General features: G+C 38.3%; 1 protein-coding gene across 1 annotated transcript; it reads left to right on the top strand.

Moving 5' to 3' along the window:
* The first annotated feature begins 11398 nt into the window (after positions 1 to 11398).
* LOC107783701 (cullin-1-like) lies at positions 11399 to 18384 on the top strand. Its single transcript, NM_001325369.1, is given in 23 exon segments — positions 11399 to 11514; positions 12259 to 12420; positions 12543 to 12642; positions 13032 to 13217; positions 13353 to 13400; positions 13490 to 13693; positions 13785 to 13862; positions 14226 to 14315; positions 14421 to 14501; positions 14614 to 14650; positions 14653 to 14665; positions 14668 to 14673; positions 15049 to 15078; positions 15171 to 15198; positions 15201 to 15257; positions 15349 to 15498; positions 15591 to 15646; positions 15746 to 15866; positions 15950 to 16111; positions 16220 to 16363; positions 16446 to 16664; positions 16764 to 16931; positions 17974 to 18384. Coding segments are annotated over 22 exon segments (2217 nt in total). The 5' UTR covers positions 11399 to 11514; positions 12259 to 12283; the 3' UTR covers positions 18076 to 18384.
* Positions 18385 to 20106: the final 1722 nt, after the last annotated feature.

Here is a 20106-nt window from a genome sequence, read left to right as displayed (position 1 = left end):
TCTGAAACCACTCCGATCTCGAACCAACTAACCCGATATAATATAATATAGCTGAATAACACAAAAAGAAGTAAAAATGGGGAAAATGGGGCTACAACTCTCGAAATGAACGGCCGGTCATTACATCCTCCCCCTCTTAAACATCCGTTCGTCCTCGATTGGGTCTAGAAACATACCTGGAGTCTCGAATAGGCATGGATATCTGCTCCGCATCTCCCGCTCGGTCTCCCAGGTGGCCTCCTACACAGGCTGACCTCTCCATTGCACCTTCACTGAAGCTATATCCTTTGATCTCAACCTTCGAACCTGCCGATCTAAAATAGCCATTGGCTCCACATCATAAGTCATATCACCCTCCAACTGAACCGTGCTGAAATCCAAAACATGGGATGGATCTCCAATATACTTCTGGAGCATGGAAACATGAAACACTGGATGCACACTCGACAAGCTGGGTGGCAAGGCAAGCTTATAAGCCACCTCCCCTATTCTCTGAAGCACCTCAAAAGGCCCAATGAACCGGGGGGTCAACTTGCCCCTCTTCCCAAACCTCATAACACCCTTTTATGGGTGATACCTTCAGCAAAACCTTCTCCCCAACCTTAAAAGACACATCACAGACCTTCCTATCCGTGTAGCTCTTCTGCCTAGACTGCGCGCGTGCGAAGTCGCTCCTAAATCAATTTCACCTTATCTAATGCGTCCTGGACCAAGTCTGTACCTAAGAGCCTAGCCTCACCCGGCTCAAACCATCCAACCGGAGATCTACACCTCCTCCCATATAAAGTCTCATATAGAGCCATCTGAATACTCGACCGATAACTATTGTTATATGCAAACTCCGCGAGTGGCAGAAACTGGTCCCATGAACCCCCAAAGTCAATGACACAAGCGCGCAACATGTCCTCCAATATCTGAATAGTGCGCTCGAACTGCCCGTCCATCTAAGGGTGAAAAGTTGTGCTCAACTCAACCTGAGTACCCAACTCTCGCTACACGGCCCTCCAAAACTGCAATGTGAACTAAGTACCCCTATCTGAAATGATGGAAGCTAGGACACCATGCTGGCGAACGATCTCTCGGATGTAAATCTCAGCCAACCGCTCTGAAGAGTAAGTAGTACCAACTAGAATGAAGTGCGCAGACATAGTCAGCCGATCCACAATAACCCAAATAGCATCCAACTTCCTCGAAGTCCGCGGGAGCCTAACTACAAAGTCCATGGTGATCCTCTCCCACTTCCACTCTGGGATCTCTAATCTCTGAAGCAAGCCACCCGGCCTCTGATGCTCATATTTAACATGCTGACAGTTGAGACACCGAGCCACAAACCCAACTATATCCTTCTTCATCTGCCTCCACCAATAGTGCTACCTCAGATCCTGGCACATCTTCGCGGTACCCGGATGGATGGAATACCGCGAGCTGTGGGCCTCCTCAAGAATCAACTCTCGAAGCCCATCTATATTAGGAACACATATCCGGCCCTGCATTCTCAGCACGCCGTCATCACCAATAGTCACATCCCTAGCATCACCTCTCCAAACCCTATCCTGAAGAACGAGCAAGTGGGGGTCATCATACTGACGCTCCCTGATACGGTCATAAAGAGAAGACCTGGAGACCACACAAGCCAATACCCGACTAGGCTCCGAAATATCCAATCTGACAAGTTGGCCCGCTAAGGCCTGAACATCCAATGCCAAGGGTCTCTCTGCTACTGGAAGATATGCTAAACTCCCCAAACTCTCTGCCCGATGACTCAAAGCATCGGCCACCACATAGGCCTTCCCCGGATGGTACAAAATAGTAATATCATAGTCTTTAAGAAGCTCCAACCATCTGCGCTGACGCAAATTAAGATCCTTCTACTTTAACAAATACTGTAGACTCCGGTGATCAGTATAGATCTCATAATGAACCCCATACAAATAATGACGCCAAATCTTCAAGGTGTGAACAATGGCTGCTAACTCAAGATCATGGACATGATAGTTCTTCTCATGGGTCTTCAACTGGCGCGAGGCATAGGCAATCACCCTACCCTCCTACATCAAAACACAACCAATGCCTATCCTCGAGGCATCACAATACACGGTGTAAGAACCTGAAGCTAATGGCAGAACTAACACTGAAATTGTGGTCAAAGCAGTCTTGAGCTTCTGAAAGCTCTCCTCACACTCATCCGACCACCTGAATGGAGCACCCTTTTGGGTCAATTTGGTCAAGGGCGATGTAATAGATGAAAATCCCTCCACAAAGCGATGGTAGTAACCCACCAAACCAAGAAAGCTCCTAATCTTCGTGGCTGAGGACGGTCTAGGCCAACTCTGCACAGCCTCTATCTTCTCCGGATCCACCTGAATACCCTCACTGGACACCACGTGCCCCAAGAATGCTACTGAACTGAGCCAAAACTCACATTTGGAGAACTTTGCATAAAGTTTCTCCTCCCTCAATCTCTGTAATACAATCTTCAAATGCTGAGCGTATTCCTCCTGGCTACGAGAGTACACCAGGATGTCATCAATGAATACAATAACGAATAAGTCCAAATAGGGCTGGAATACACTGTTCATCAAACGCATGAATGCTGGGGCATTGGTCAGCCCAAAAGACATCACCAAGAACTCATAATGGCCATATCAGGTCCTGAAAGCTATCTTAAGAATATCTGAATCCCGAATCTTCAGCTGATGATAACCGGACCTCAAATCAATCTTGGAGAACACCCTCGCTCCCTGAAGCTGGTCGAATAAATCATCAATACGAGGCAAATGATACTTGTTCTTGACTGTGACCTTGTTCAACTGCATTTAATCAATACACATTCTCATGGAACCATCCTTCTTTTTCACAAATAGAACTGGTGCACCCCAAGGTGACACACTAGACCGAATAAACCCCTTATCAAGGAGTTCCTGAAGTTGTTCTTTTAATTCTTTCAACTCCGTCGGTGCCATACGATACGGTGGAATAGAAATGGGTTGAGTACCCGGCACCAAATCAATACCAAAGTCAATATCCCTGTCAGGCGGCATGCCCGACAGGTCTGCAGGAAACACATATGGAAAATCACGTACCACCGGAACAGAATCAATGACAGGAGTCTCTGCACTAACATCCCTCATAAAAGCCAAATAAGATAGGCAACCCTTCTCAACCATGCGTTGAGCCTTCAAATATGAAATCACCCTACTTGGTACATAATCTACAGAACCGCTCCACTCAACCCTTGAAATTCCCGGCATAGCCAACGTCACCGTCTTAGCGTGACAATCTAGAATAGCATGACATGGAGATAACCAATCCATACCCAATATCACATCAAAGTCCATCATACTGAGCAACAAAAGGTCCACTTGGATCTCCAAACCCCCAATAGTCACCACACATGACCGATATACGCAGTCCACAATAATAGTATCGCCTACAGGAGTAGATACATGAAAGAAGAAACTAGAGACTCACGGGGCAAATCCAGAAAATGGGCAAAATATGAGGAAACATATGAATATGTGGAACCAGGGTCAAATAATACTGAGGCATCTCTGTGACAAACTGGGACAATACCTGTAATCACAGCATCTGAAGCAATAGCATCTGGTCTGGCAGGGAGAGCATAAAAACGGGCCTGACCACCCCCTGATCTCCCTCCCCCTCAAAAGTGACCCCTAGCTGACAGACCTCCACCCCGAGCTGACTGGGCGGGTGGTGAGGTAACTGGTGCTGTAGTCGGAGGCTGACTCATCTGCTGAGATAAACCTCCATGATGATGAGGACACTGCCTCCATATATGCCCAAGCTCCCCACACTCAAAACAACTCCCTGATGCTGGCGGCGGAAACTAAAGGGAACCCCTAGCACCGGGATAACTGGTAGAAGAACCTGCCATGGAAGAGCCCTGAACAGGTGGAGCACGGGACGAACTCTGAGCTGGAAGGGCACTAAGTGATGAGTGGCCCTGATAAGAACTGTGAGAACCATGGCCAGATAATGCACCACGGTGAAATGGCCGAGCTGACTGAGCCTGTCTGAAATGACGGCCTCTACCGTGCTGGAACTGACCCCCAAAAGGAGCACCGTTGAATCCACCCTGACCACGAGGCATCTTGGCCTCCCTCTCAACCCTCTCCTGACCGCGAACCATCTCAATCTGCCGAGCAATGTCGACAACCTCATAAAAGGTAGCACCCGAAACTCGCTCCCTGGTCATGAGCAACTGTAGCTGATAAGTAAGGCCATCAATAAACCTCATGATCCTCTCTCTGTCCGTGGGAACCAACCAGATAGCATGACGGGCCAACTGAGAGAATTGCATCTCATACTGTGTCACAGACATATCACCCTGGCGAAGCCGCTCAAACTATCTGCGCAGCTCCTCTCTGCGAGATTGAGGCACGAACTTCTCCAAAAAGACCATGGAGAACTGCTGCCAAGTAAGGGGTGCTGCGCCAACTGGCCTACGCCTCTCGTAAGTCTCCCACCATCTGAGTGCAGCCCCAGAAAACTGAAAGGTAGTGAATGAGACCCCACAAGTCTCCGAAATACCAGCAGTACGGAGTATCCTCTGACACCTGTCCAAAAAGTCCTGAGCATCCTCTCTCTCTGTACTACTGAAAGGTGGTGGCTGGAATCTCCCAAACCTCTCCAACCTACGCTGATCATCCTCAGGCATAGCAGGAACCACATAATCCTTAGCAACAATAACCAGCTGGGCTGGTGGTGCCTCTAGTGTCTGAAGTCCCTGAATAACTTGCTCGGGTATGCGAGCGACGGGAGTCTGAGTGCCTCCCCTGGACTGAGAAGTGGTTGCGGCAGTCGAAATAGAGACCGCCTGAACAAGGCCGGTACACACTGTTAGAATCTGAGCTAGGGCCTCCTAAAGGCCTGGAATCACAATAGGTACAGGTGGTGCCTAAGCTGGTACATCAACAACTGGAACCTGGTCCTGATCTGGGACAATTGGTGGATCTGCAGGTACTGCCCCAGCTGTTGTACGGGCTGCACCTCTGCCCCTACCACGGCCTCTACCGCGGCCTCGGCCTCTCGCGGCCCTGGTTGGTGGTACTGGTGGCTGGCCCTCCTGACCGGTAGTACGAGTACTCACCATCTGTGAAAGAATAAAACAATAGATGTTTAGTTACTAGAATCAACAGATTCGCACGACAAGAATTCAAGAATGTGGAGTTTCCTAAAGGTTATGCAGCCTCTCGAAGATAAGTACAGACGTCTCTGTATCGATCCGCAAGACTCTACTAAATCCGCTCATGACTCGTGAGACCTATGTAACCTAGGCTCTGATACCAATATGTCACGACCTAAACTAACCCCTGTCGTGATGGCACCTATTGTGGAACTAGGTAAGCCGACTCATTTCCAAAACAAACCGATATTTTCATTTCAAAGATAATTCCAACGTTACTTAACATAAAAACCTTCGTAAAGGAGTTCCAATCAAAATAAAAGTGCGGAAGGAAAAGCCCGACATTGGGGTGTCACTAGTCATGAGCATCTACTACAATCTGTCTAACAATATCAAGGCTAACTCAACCTGGAAAATAGCTAAATACAACTAGAGAAAGATAAGAGGGAGAAGAGCAGGAGCTGCGATCGCCAAACAACTACCTTGCTATCTCCAAAAATAAATCTGCAACCAGAACAATCAATAACCGCTACCGTGTCTAGCTACACCTGAATCTACACACAAGGTGCAGGAAGTAACGTGAGTACGCCAACTCAGTAAGTAACAAGAATAAATAAAAACTGAGCAATAGTGACGAGCAATAAAGCATATAACATTCATATCGGGAAATCTCAGTAAAATACCACATGCTTTTAAAATCAAGGTTTGAATAAAAATATCTCGTTTAACCCAGTTCCAGTAAAAATTATCTAAAGATATTTTTCAACAGTTTTCAGACAGAGGAAGAATGCAAAGGTGAGCAAAAATGATAAAATCATAAACAGCCCCTCGGGCAAAACATCACTCATATACAGCCCCCCGGGCAAACCTCACAGTCACTCGTACCACTCGGGCATACCTTACAATCACTCTTGCCACTCAGGCATACTTCACAATCACTCATGCCTCCCAGTTACTCAGCACTCGGTACTCGCACTCAGTAGGTACCTGCACTCACTGGGGGTGTGTACAGACTCCGGAGGGGCTCCTTCAGCCCAAGCGCTATAATTTGCATGAACAACTCACGTGCCATAATAATAAAGTATGCTGCAGACGGGCAGCCCCGATCCACACTCATCCTCACAATCAAGCCCTCGGACTCACTCAGTCATAAACCTCTCAAGTCACTCGGGCATTTCAGTAAAATATGGCATTCGGCCCAAAATATTTATATGCATCAAACTAGAGTCATAAAACTGAGTTATGCGGTAAACAAGTATAAACATGACTAAGTATAGATTTTCAATCGAAAACAATGAGAGGATAGTAAGAAAAAGGCCCTAAGGGTCCAAACAGCACTGACGCAAGGCCCAAACATGGCATTCAGCCCAATTTACAGAAACTCTTTCTGAAACATATAAGTATCATATAGTTTCAACAAAATCTGCAATTTTACAATTGCTACGGGACGTACCAAGTCACAAATCCCCAACGGTGCACGCCCACACGTACGTCACCTAGCATGTGCGTCACCTCAAAATAGTAGAATGATACGAAATCCGGGGTTTAATATCCTCAGGACTAGATTTACAATCGTTACTTACTTCAAGCTGTGAAATTCTTATTCTGCAATGTCCTTTCCTCGTGAATTGGTCTCCAAACGCCTCGAATCTGGTCATAAATAATTCATTTCAGTCAATAAATTTTATTGGAATTAATTTCATAAGAAAATAATGATTTTCCATAAAAATTCGAAAATTAGCTCAAAAATCGCTCGTGGGGCCCACGTCTCGGAACTCGACAAAAGTTACAAAATCCAGAAGCCCATTCAACCACGAGTCTAACCATACCAATTTTACCAAAATCCGACCCCAACTCGACCCTTAAATCTTCAATTTAAACCAAGAGAGTTTTCAAATTTTCCCAACTCAATTCACTAATTAAATGGTAAAAACAACCATGAATTCGGGTAATTTAACCAATATTGAGTTAAGAATACTTACCCCATTGTTTCCTCTGAAAATCACCCAAAATTGCCTCAAATCCGAGCTCCAAATCGTCAAAAATTAAAAATGGGACGAAGCCCCATTTTCATAACTTAAACTCTCTGCCCAGACATTTGCTCTACGCGATCGCGAACATTCCCACGCGATCGCGAAGAACAATTTCCATCGCCTAGATTTTACTCTACGCGATCGCGAATTTTTCTACTCGATCGCGATGCACAACATCACAGACATACGCGATCGCGAAGAACAAAACGCGTGACTTCTACTCTGCTCCACTTACTATACGTGAACACGACCTTCATCACGCGTTCGCGAGTCATAAAATTTCAGAGCTACGCGATCGCAAAGCACAAATTGCCACTGCCTCACATTAATCCTACGCGATCGCAGATATCCCTACGCGATCGCATAGAACAAAAATCCTCACTGACCAACTCAGCCTACGCGATCGCAAACGCATTCACGCGATCACGTAGAAGGAAAACATTATCAGATATCAGAAAATTCTAGCAGCTATTCAAGTCCAAATTTTTGATCCGTTAACCATCCAAAACTCACCCGAGCCACTCGGAATCTCGATCAAATATACCAACAAGTACTGAAATATCATAAGGACTTAGTCGAACCCTCAAATCACCTCAAACAACGCTAAAATCATGAATTACACCCCAATTCAATCCTAATGAACTTTTAAATTTCTAATTTCTACAAACGACTCCGGAACCTATCAAATCACGTCCGATTGACCTTAATTTTTGCACACAAGTCATAAATAACATAACAGAGGTATTTAAATTTTCAGAAACGGATTCCGACCCCGATATCAAAAAGTCAACCCCCCAGTCAAACTTCTCAAAAATTAAACTTTCGGCATTTCAAGCCTAATTTCTCTACGGACTTCCAAATAATATTTCGGACACGCTCCTAAGTCCAAAATTACCATACGGAGTTATTGAAATTATCAGAATTCGAATCCGAGATCGTTTACACATAGGTCAACATTCAGTTGACTTTTCCAACTTAAGTTTCTACTTAAGAGACTAAGTGTCTCAATTCATTCTGAAACTACTCCGGTCTCGAACCAACTAACCCGATATAATATAATATAGCTGAATAACATAAAAAGAAGTAGAAATGGGAAAAGGGGGCTACTACTCTCGAAACGAACGGCCGGGTCGTTACAAAAAGAATAAATGATCACTATTTTAAAAGTTATCCAACTGCTATAATCTTATTAGTTTAGCGGACCCAGTTTGTTGCTATACTCCTTCGTGTAATTACACATATTTTAAGGACTTAAGAAAATTAATTTTCTTGTTAAAGATCAATTTTGAAATGAAAGTCTCTCATTCTAGGTAAACATTAAATCTTAATAGTATTTAATTGTATTAGTCTTAGGATACGTGCGTTGCACGTGTTTCTTATCTGAATAAATCATTGTTTGTAAGAAAATTACATATATTTTTAAATTATATTTAAATTATAAAATAAAATGTAAGCTTCTGAAATTGATGAATATTGATAATATAGCTACCTCAATAAAGAAAAAAACTTTATTCATAGAAGTTCTCAATCATTATTCAATATATTCACCTTAAAATTTGTTCTAATTTTATAATTTTATCAGTTGAATTTCACAAGTTATTGTGCTTCCTTTTTAGTTTCAATAAAGCACATAACCCATGAAGATTTAAAAAGTTTTCTGAAAATATTTTTCATAAGTTATTCTCAAATTCATTCAAGAAGAAAAATACATGATTAATTAATTAGTTGGACTTTTACTATGTTTCTTTTAACGATATTCAAATAACATAAATTAAAAACTTGAATCTTATGTCTTCTTTGTATCCCTTCGAAGGTTTCATTGTTACCCAAGAAGTGAGGTTCTAATTTATAAGATAAGAAGAAAAAAGAATTTATGAGTTACATAACTTTGTCGAAATAGAATTTATGTGGGCAAAAAAAGCATTACCAAACATGAAGTTTAATAGATGAAAAAAACATAAAATTTAAAAGGGTGAACAAATTATAGTGAAAAGTTAATGAATCCGCTGATTGTGTATGTACATATTAATTTAGATATTGTTTTTACATATATCATCCATTTTGAAGATCTAAATACTTGTACTTTCTATATAGTTCAAATAAGAAAAGATTTAATAAGTAAAATTTTAATTAATTTGAAGTCCTAAATATTAATAAAATATTTAAATTATATTTTATTCAATATAAAATTTATCTTTATAGGATAAATGTCAATTAACATTTTTTCGTAGAAATTTCGTGTTTTTATAATATAGATTTAGGCTTGTACGGTTTAGTATGATTAAATATACTATCAAATAATTATTTTAGGTACTTAATTGAACATGGGGTAATTATTTGTATGATTAAAATAAGAATTTTTAATGCATATTATATTATAAAAGAAAGAAATCATTTTTATTTAGACGTTTTTGTATTAAATAATGTTAATTTAATATGTGAGTCGATGTCTCATATTTCAGTTTAATTAGAAATCAAATGAAGGCACATATAATCTCGTTCTAGTCTTGGTTTATAAGTATTACACAAAGTATGCATTTTTAATTAGTACAATTTATATAAGGTAAGATCTATATATATATATATATATATATATATATATATATATATATATATATATATATACTAATTCCTAATATTTGGAGAGTGACTTAAATTACAATTTTGTCTATTGTGAAAGCTGTTTTAAAGGGTAAAAAAGACGAACAACATTTTGCTAAAGACCTTCGTGCTTTTAATATAGTATAGATATCGTTAGAAATTAATAATGTTACATGTATGATATTATTAGTTTTTGATGGTTTTTCCTTTCTTTTTATTATTTATATAAAGTAATTTTTTAATTAATTTTAAAAGTTTTAAATATCATGGAGTTAGAGTACTGGTTGGGGCATTTGCATCTATATCCAGTTTTTGGGTCAACTTTTAACTTATACCCGCTTTGCAAAAAAAAATACAAGCGTACCCACTTTTCGGGTAACTTCAGACATACGGGCCTGAAGTAGCAAAAATTTATGTCTGAAGTTTGAACTTCAGAATGTTTTGCCTGAAGTGTAGCAAAATTTCAGATATTTTTGCTTGAAGTTTGGCCTGACTTGCAAAGGCAATCACGCAAATTTTAGTTCATAGTGCAATGTCAAACTTCAGCTCAATAAAACTACATCATGTTTTGCCTGAAATTTTTGTTTTGTAATTGCTGAACTTCAGCATTCTAGGAGCTGAAGTTTGTTTCGTAATTGTTGAACTTCAGCGTTCTAGGAGTTGAAGTTTGTTTTGTAATTGCTGAACTTCAGCATTCTAGGGCTGAAGTTTGTTTTGTATTTGCTGAACTTCAGCATTTTAGGAGCTGGAGTTTTTGTTTATATTAGCTGAACTTTAGCATTCTTAGAGCTGAAGTTCTAAGTCTGTACATAAATTTCAGCTCTGAAGTGCAACCAATGACTAATAAGTCTGAAGTGAAAAATTGCACTTCAGATGCACTTAAGGCCAATAAGTCTGAAGTGAAAATTTGCACTTTAGATGCACTTAAGGCCAAAAGGTCTGAAGTGCAACCAACGTTTTTATGCACTTAAGGCCAAATAGGCCTGAAGTGCAAATTGCACAGAAACAGAAATTTGTTCATCGAATTATAATAATTCAATTTACGATTTAATACCTAAATCTATTCTAGATGAGCTCAAATTTGAAACATAACCTCCAAATATAACCAGGAACAAACCCAGTCATCAATTTGTCAAAACAACAATAAATCTAATGAACCCATTTTACAATTAAGAAAAAAAGAAGAAGAAACTCTAAGCAATAGTAAAAAATAAATCATCATAACAACTCACCATTATAAAACATCATAAACTACATTAAAATATGTTCACAACCATCATATAAAATCATTGTCACCCGAAGAAGAAGAAGGAGGAGAAGGAGAAGAAGAAAACGAAGGAGGAGAAAGAGGAGAAAGATGTGTGAAATTGTTTAAAAAGAGGATATAGGTTAAAACTTAAAAAAAAAATAAGTATAGATTAAATGGGGCGACCAAATAGGCGCCCCGTGCAATTTTTACTACTAGTTGTAACTACACAAATAATAAAGAGAAATCATATATAGGGCCGATTATCTCTCAGGCCCAAAATCTTCTAAGCCCGAATAAAAAACCAACAAATGTACTCAAATTATAAGTATCCAATTTCTGCCTCAAATTGTCCTCTCTCTCCCTCTTTCTTTTTCCTCAAAACTCTTTTTCTTTTATTCCAAGTTTGGCTTTGCTCTCCTCTGCCGTAGCTTTGCTCCTCTGCAGCGATCTCCTCGTGTCTTCCCTTTCTCTGACGGATTCAAACTGTATGTTTCTGTTATTCTCTCGCTTGTATATTTTTTTTCTCTCATCGCACTCTATGTATTTTCCTTTCAGTCTATCTCTAATTTTGACCCAAACCCTAACCCTAACTCTTTTGTCCTATGATTTCACATAAAACACTAAGTTTATTGAATTGTAATTTAATGTTTTTTTCTGCTTTCGATATATAATCATTGTCCTTAGTGATTTTTACATGTCAATATTACACGTTCTTTATTTGCTTCCATAATCGCTTGACTTTCTGATGGTATATACTAATTTGTTGTTTAAGCAGAAAAGAATTAATATATCTGAAAATCTATGACTATATTTCTAAATATTTGATTTCATCGAATGCTGCATATGATTGGTGAAGGGGATATGCGAGCCTATGCTGTTTTTTGTTTGTTTGTGGGGGTGGGGGGTGGGTGGGTGAGGGGCTCGGACTCGTTGTGATAAAATAAATGTAATACTTGTTGTAATGTCCAGACTAAAACTAGTCAAGTTATGGCGTAACCGTTCACAACTATTTTGTGCTTGAATCATTGTTGTAATTGCTGGCGAAGCATGTGATCATATTTGTTTTTATTTTGTTTTCCCGGTTAAAAGTTAAATAATTATATTTTTTAATAGATTATTGCTTGGCTTGGGATTGGCTTTTACAAATTAGTTATATACTGTCGTGTTAATGTGGCTTTTTCTTTCTTGATAAACTAATGTGGGGGGTTTTCCAACTGCTCAATATGCAGATTGTTGTTACAAGAGTTATCAGAGATGACGATGAACCAGATGAAGACTATTGAGTTGGAGGAAGGATGGGAGTTCATGCAGAAGGGAATCACAAAATTAAAAATAATTTTAGAAGGGAGTCCAGATTCATTTAGTTCTGAAGAGTACATGATGCTCTACACGTATCCATAACTTTCTTTGTGCTTAGAGTTACTTTTCCTTTTCTAAATCATGTTTTCTGCTTTAAACTTTTCATCCTTTTGGCTGGTATTTCTTTTTGGATTATCCTTAATTTGAAGAATAGCACTATCTATAACATGTGTACACAGAAGCCGCCTCATGATTACTCTCAGCAGCTATATGAGAAATACAAGGAAGCTTTTGAAGAATACATCAATTCTACAGTAAGAACCTTTGGCTATAAGACTTATCTGTACCAAGTTGTGTTGCATGGTTCATTAGGGTTGAAGTATAGTTGATGCTGTAAGTGTGCTGGACCATGTTTATTAACTTTATAATGCTCTAAGTGTGTTAAATGTTGCCATGTCAATTTTATCACAAAATTCAGAATTTCTTAAATATATGAATAAGATGTATATATGGACTATATTATTGTGGTGATTTATTTAGTGTAACTTATACTTCATATACCATCACATGTTGAGGTATGTTTTTTACTAAACAGTGAAATGGTGCAAATCCATGTAAAATACTTCTTGATTTAGCATCGAGTTTTCTCATTGCTATGCTTTTCCTATTCAAGTTTCTCATCTGTTTTTGTATTCTTTTTTAGGTTCTGTCTTCTTTGAGAGAGAAGCATGATGAGTTTATGCTGAGGGAGCTTGTAAAAAGATGGGCAAATCATAAACTTATGGTCAGATGGCTTTCACGGTTCTTCCATTATCTTGATCGGTATTTTATTGCTCGAAGGTCACTCCCAGCACTTAATGAAGTTGGTCTGACGTGCTTCCGTGATTTGGTTAGTCTTTAGGAATTTTATTTGATATACTGATATTTGGTTGACTTATCTTCTTCATGTTTCAATTTTTCTGGGATAAATACTCTTCATATCGTTGTTGTTCATGGTATTTACTTTTGTGATTGTTGATAATAGGTTTATCAGGAGTTGAAAAGTAAAGCAAGAGATGCAGTTATAGCACTGGCAAGTGTCATGCCTTCTTCATTTTACACAATTATGTATGATACTGTACACCAAGAATAAGGGTCTCATTGACAGTCCTTTTTTATCAGATTGATCAAGAACGTGAGGGTGAGCAGATTGATAGAGCTTTATTGAAGAATGTGCTTGGTATATTTGTCGAAATTGGAATGGGGGAGATGGAGTACTACGAAAATGACTTTGAAGATGCCATGCTTAAAGATACTGCCGCATATTATTCTCGAAAAGCATCAAACTGGATTGTGGAAGATTCTTGTCCAGATTATATGTTGAAGGTAAAAAGCCTATCTGCAATGCCATTTAGTGCATAAGTTGGTTGTGTCCATATCCCAGAATGAACTCTAATACCTGTTATTCCTAAAACAGGCAGAAGAGTGCTTGAAAAAAGAGAAGGATAGAGTGTCTCATTATTTACACTCTAGCAGCGAGGCAAAACTTCTGGAGGTCAGTATTGGAATTTAATGAGGCACTTGAAAAATTGAAATATAAGGATTTTTGTGGCACCTTAACTACTGGAGAAAGCCATTTAGAACTTCAAAGTAAACAGTTTCAGATTTTTGTTAAGTTGCAGTAGCTATTTACTTACTCCATGACATTGTTATTTACAGTACTTAAATAAGGTTCAGAAGCCTTATAAGGTTCTCATTTATAAATGCATGCTGTCCTCGCCATGATAACTTTTATATGCTGATTTCCCTTTTACCTGATATTTACTTCGCTAAGTTTGTTCAGTTTTGAAACGAGTTATGTTAAATGTGCCTCTAGTTGTATCTATCCTCCAAAGTTGAGACTTAACTTGTGCTGCAGAAAGTTCAAAATGAGTTATTGGTTGTATATACCAATCAATTGCTTGAGAAGGAGCATTCTGGATGCCGAGCTCTGCTTATAGACGATAAGGTGTTAATTCCTTCCATATTAGGTGTCTGATAGTTGGTATGTATTTGACATCTTATTTGATTATTTTGTTTTATCCCTTATTCCTACACTCTCTGTTCATGTCAGGTAGAGGATTTATCTCGAATGTATAGGTTATTCCACAGAATCCCTAAAGGGTTGGAACCAGTTGCAAATATGTTTAAGCAGGTATTGGTCTTCTATGTCTGTTGAGCAATCTAACGGTTTTCGTTGAGTTTCTTTGTTTTTTCTTTTGGTTTTTGGGTGTCTAAACACTTCGTGATGGTACATATTTTTGCAGCATGTCACTGCTGAAGGCATGGTCTTGGTGCAACAGGCCGAAGACTCAGCAAGTAACAAGGTCAGTTGGCTAAATTCATGTTGTGATTCACTTGACAATATGGTTTTTGGCCCATTTTTCTTATTTTAATAACTTTCATGCTTCTAGAACTATAAGAGAAAAGTTTCATCTTAGGTGTGCAGGGAGTCCTATAAGTAGGAAAAAACAGGCGAAGGTGAAGAGGAGTATGCTTAAGCAACCCAATCTTTGAAAATAATCAAGTAATGTAGAAAACAAGGAATTTGAATGGATTAAAAAGCATTAGCAGAAATAAAAACATATATGTGAAGTTGTTATCCACATGTTGTTCTTATGATTTGCGAGTTATTGTTTTTCCTTTGGTAGTAACTCTTTACCAGTGCATTTTGAAATACTGATGTTTATGTAATTCTACAGGCTGAAAGTTCCAGTGGTTCACAGGAGCAGGTAAATCCACTTCTCTGAAATTTTACTTAATTTGAATTTTTATGTAATAGTACAGAGATGGTTCAACCGTGTGTACCCCACTCTTTCCTCAGGTATTTGTTAGGAAGGTTATTGAGCTGCATGACAAGTATATGGCATATGTGACCAACTGTTTTGCAAATAACTCTCTCTTTCACAAGGTATATCCAACTGTTGTTGTGGAGTTATGCTTTTTACCTTGAATAATTTGGGATATGATTTCTGATGTGTCTAACCTTTGAACTTCTATAGGCTCTAAAAGAGGCATTTGAGGTCTTCTGTAACAAAGTTGTTGCTGGCTGTTCTAGTGCAGAGCTCCTTGCTTCTTATTGTGATAATATCCTTAAGAAGGGTGGGAGTGAAAAACTTAGTGATGATGCTATTGAGGAAACATTGGATAAGGTAGCACTAACCAACATCCTGCTTCACTTTCTGGTGGTCTGTCAATCTTTCAGCTATTATTATAGCATCATAACCGTTTATGTTTTATGTAGGTGGTAAAGCTTCTAGCATATATCAGTGACAAAGACCTGTTTGCTGAGTTCTACAGGTTGGAAGCTACATCTAGCTTTTTCTTTTTGGCTGAGTAACTAGTTTCTTGTTACATCTTTAACCATTGGATGTATATGCTGTCTTCATAATTTTATAGGAAGAAGCTTTCTCGTCGATTGCTTTTTGATAAAAGTGCCAATGACGACCATGAAAGGCTTATCTTAACAAAGTTAAAGCAGCAGTGTGGTGGGCAGTTTACGTCAAAGATGGAGGGAATGGTGAGGAGTGTGTATTACTTCTAATTTTATCTCCCCCCTGAGAAATATCTTGTTGAAACTTATAGTTTGCAATAACAAAACAGGTGACAGACTTGACATTAGCGAAAGAAAATCAGAACCACTTTCAGGAATATCTCAGCAACAACTCGGCAGCTAATCCTGGAATAGATTTGACTGTCACAGTTCTTACAACTGGCTTTTGGCCTAGTTATAAATCTTCTGATCTGAGTCTCCCCGTGGAAATGGTGAGATCTGCTTCTCTTGAGATCTATAATAATTCAATTGCTGCTGCTGATTTGATTTTTCTCGTTTTGTTTTTACTTATGATTTACTCTTTGCTGTTGGTATCTCAGGTGAAGTGTGTAGAAGTCTTCAAGGAATTTTATCAGACAAAAACGAAACACAGGAAATTGACCTGGATTTATTCATTGGGTACATGTAACATCAATGGCAAGTTTGAACCAAAAACTATTGAGCTGATTGTGGGAACTTACCAGGTGATCAGTTTGTGAAATTGTTCCGCTGCAGCACCCCTGTCAGATACCAAATATTGTTATTGATTAATGTTCTCATTTTCAGGCTGCTGCTCTATTACTGTTTAATGCTTCGGATAGATTGAGTTACTCAGATATCAAAAGTCAGTTAAATTTGGCAGACGATGACTTAGTCAGATTGCTTCAATCCCTGTCATGTGCTAAGTATAAAATTCTGACTAAAGAGCCTACCAGTAGAACTGTTTCGTCAACAGATCATTTTGAATTCAACTCCAAGTTTACTGACAGAATGAGGAGGATTAGGGTATAGATACTGTTTAACGCTACTAATATTTTGCTATGATGCTTCCCCTATATGTGCACCTGGGACACTTTTTCTCAATGACTTAATTGTACCATCCAGATCCCTTTGCCTCCTGTAGATGAAAGGAAAAAAGTGGTCGAGGATGTTGACAAGGACAGACGTTATGCAATTGATGCTTGTATTGTGCGCATAATGAAGAGCCGGAAGGTGCTTCCCCATTCGCAGCTCGTGTCCGAGTGTGTTGAGCAATTGAGCCGCATGTTTAAGGTATGCCACTTCATCTTTTGGATTTCCTCAGGTTAGGTATTCCATTTAGGAAAGAAACATAATTTTGGCCTGCCTAAATGGTGACCATGACCTTCAATTTGAAAATGGACGACTGTTGCTCCACATTGGACATTCCATTTTTTCTTGCTTGCTATCTAATTGCGTGTTGCTTAAAATTTGTTTTCATTTTGTTTTAACAAGTTATCAATGTCCTAGGGATCAGTTTGCTGATCGAATATCTCCAACTGTTATCACTTGTTGTGTGCTCCTAGTTCTGACTATTCAAAAAAATATCGGGAAAGATTTATAAAGTACAATTTACCCTCTTAGTTTTGCATTTGTGGTGCATGGTTGACTTTTGAAGGTTGCATTATAGTGAGACTGTTGCTCGACTGGCCATCTAATATAGGCTGCGAGAATGAAATCTTTCAGTTTCTTTATTAGATTTTTTTTTCTGTACCTTTTTTCCCCCTGTTATTGTCCGTTTCTTACCTACTAATATGACAGAGAGGGGCAACAGGAGGATGTTGACTTCTCTGTGACCTGCTATCCTTTTTTTTAAACACTCCCTTCATCAAAATGTTAAGTGAAAAGAGGGTTATTTCAGTCCAAAATGGAGTGACCGTTTTGAGGGAAAATAAGCATATAATCGCCTCCCCCACCCACCCACCCCCAAGTTGTCTGGGAAGGATGTCTACGAAGGAATTACTGAAATTGTCATTTTGTCCATGACCTCTAGTTTGTTATATATGTGTGTATTTTCTTTAGTGCCGGCATGTTCGACCGCCTCAAAACTATGAGGTATATATATATAGTAGGTTATGTGGAGTTCTGGTAATTCTGTGCTTTGAGGTGTAAAATTTGTAACCGAAGATTGCCAATATCTTATCATATTCTCTTTGCAAGTGTCTTCTCCGCCTCCCAAATAGTTTTATCCTGAAATATAGATATGGGCTCTAGTTGGAGAGAGTTGTTTGTTCGTGTATTCTAATTGTTGAATTTTCTATTGTGCCTATCCTAAAATTATAAAACTTGTGTGTAGCCTGATTTCAAAGCAATCAAAAAGCGGATTGAAGATCTTATCACCCGGGACTACTTGGAAAGGGACAAAGAGAACCCAAACTTGTTCAAGTACTTGGCCTGAGGCAACAAGCTGATACCTGGGTGATATTGAATGCTCTTGGCACTATTGAAGTGTGAGTACAGCTGGGTTTTGATTATTAGCTAAGGACAATAGCAGAGAATGTTTTTGACCTTGCCTGAGTAGGCAACTTGTGCAGTTAGAATATCACCACCTTTTTCAGAAGTTGGTGGCACTTGAATTCCTTGCAGTATATATTTCAGCCGTGCACTATTATTTCCTGATGTTCCTGATTGTCATGTCATTTAAATGCCGCATCTTTTTGTAAATTCTATGCTTTGGTGTTTCTAGATGTGCAATACTTTCCCTGGATACTAAATGGTTTAATGTGGACATAATATCTTAACCTGTTCATGGCCTCGCCAGTTTCCTTTTTGAAGAATAAATTTCAAATAACAAGAACTATTCACTTCATTGTAAGGTGTTTTCACAAGTTTTCCCATATCTTATGGCCGTAACTTAGATATAATTTTGAGAATGTTTTTTTTCATTTGTTCAACATGCCAGGTAGGTATAAACTTTAAGAAAGATTTTTGGTACTGCCACCTACAGTTTTAAATTGTGGTCTTAGATATGCCATGACATTTCTATGACTACAAAAGCATATCATTAAAGATAAAACAAGTTGTTTAATGATAAATAGTTTCCAAGTATTAGAAGGTGCTAGTCCTTCTTGGAGCAAACTAAAAGGAATGAGCGGAGTTTTTTTCCTACCCTCTACCTTCCAAGTATTAAAAGTTGTTAATCCTTCTTGTGCATGAGTATGAGCCGGATATTTGACGGTACAATTAAAGAAATGTATAGCAACTCTCATAACTCCATCGATCAATTCTTATTTTTCTTTTCTCTTGATAGATATTTTTTCGATCGAAAATGTGCCAAATTTTTATTTTAAGTATCTCACATGCACCAAAGAGACGAAAATAAAGAGCATTATCGAGTTGTTTCTTTTGAATTTGTTAAAATTTTATGTTTGTGGGGTTTCATCTTTTGTGTACACATCATTGCAGCAACAAGCCTTTTTGGTGGGTCCAGCTATTTAAATCTTCTGAACCTTTTCATGTCAAATATATCGTTTCAGATCCCTATTGGCTGCTCTTGCTCTTCTTCACTAGCACATCTCTAACCCTGGCCTCTAGAGTAAACTTTAAAATGGAGTAAAGTTACTCCAACCATTACTCCATTTTTTACTTAAAAAAAAATATTCCATTTTATATTCTTATCTCTCTTCAATATTATATTATCTTTTATTTAAATTTTATTTTCTTGTTTCTATTAAAGAAATTCTATCTTTTTTTTTCTTTTTAAAATATTCATCACATATAATTTATATTCCTTTCTTTTATACCATAAATTTTTAAATAATATAATTTGTAAGCAAATATTATAGATTATATATTTTAACGGATAATTCAAATAAAGGTAAAATTATTGAGATACAAGATAATTAAATACATACTACATTATGGTAAATGATTGATAAGGCAATAAGAATTAAATGGATGTGTACGTCAAGTAGAAAATTTGCGTCATAGTGGTGCTTCTGAGCAAGATATTGTGAGTATTTATTTTGTAGTTACTTATACTTTATTTATATATATATTTACTTATTGTTTTCCTTAATCTTTTTAAATATTGCAGCTTACACAAACAAAAGCTTTACTTATGCAAGATCCGAATTTCAAAAAGGGTTTTTAATTTGATCATGTGTGGGCTATAATGAAGGATTTTGAGAAGTTTAACGATGGCGATCTTGGAAGAAAAAAACTAAGAAAGCAAGGCTATGCTAATATATCATCAGAGTATGAGAATCCTACCCCTGATTCACTCTATCTATCATCTCCTAACATATCATCATTTTCACTAAATTTAAATGAGGTTGTTGGACGTGATTCCACATCATCACAATGGCCTAGTGGGGTGAAAAAAGCAAAAATGAAGAGAAAAATCGACGAAGGTTATATGAAGATAATCCAATTAGAAAATAATCGGATTGTTGAGGCGATGAATAATGCAACTGAGATTAAAAAAGAA

Source organism: Nicotiana tabacum, chromosome 22, assembly GCF_000715075.1.
Source record: "Nicotiana tabacum cultivar K326 chromosome 22, ASM71507v2, whole genome shotgun sequence".
Classification (NCBI taxonomy): Eukaryota; Viridiplantae; Streptophyta; class Magnoliopsida; order Solanales; family Solanaceae; genus Nicotiana; species Nicotiana tabacum.
Note: the sequence above shows the minus strand (reverse complement) of the source record. Positions and strands in the feature narration are given on the sequence as shown.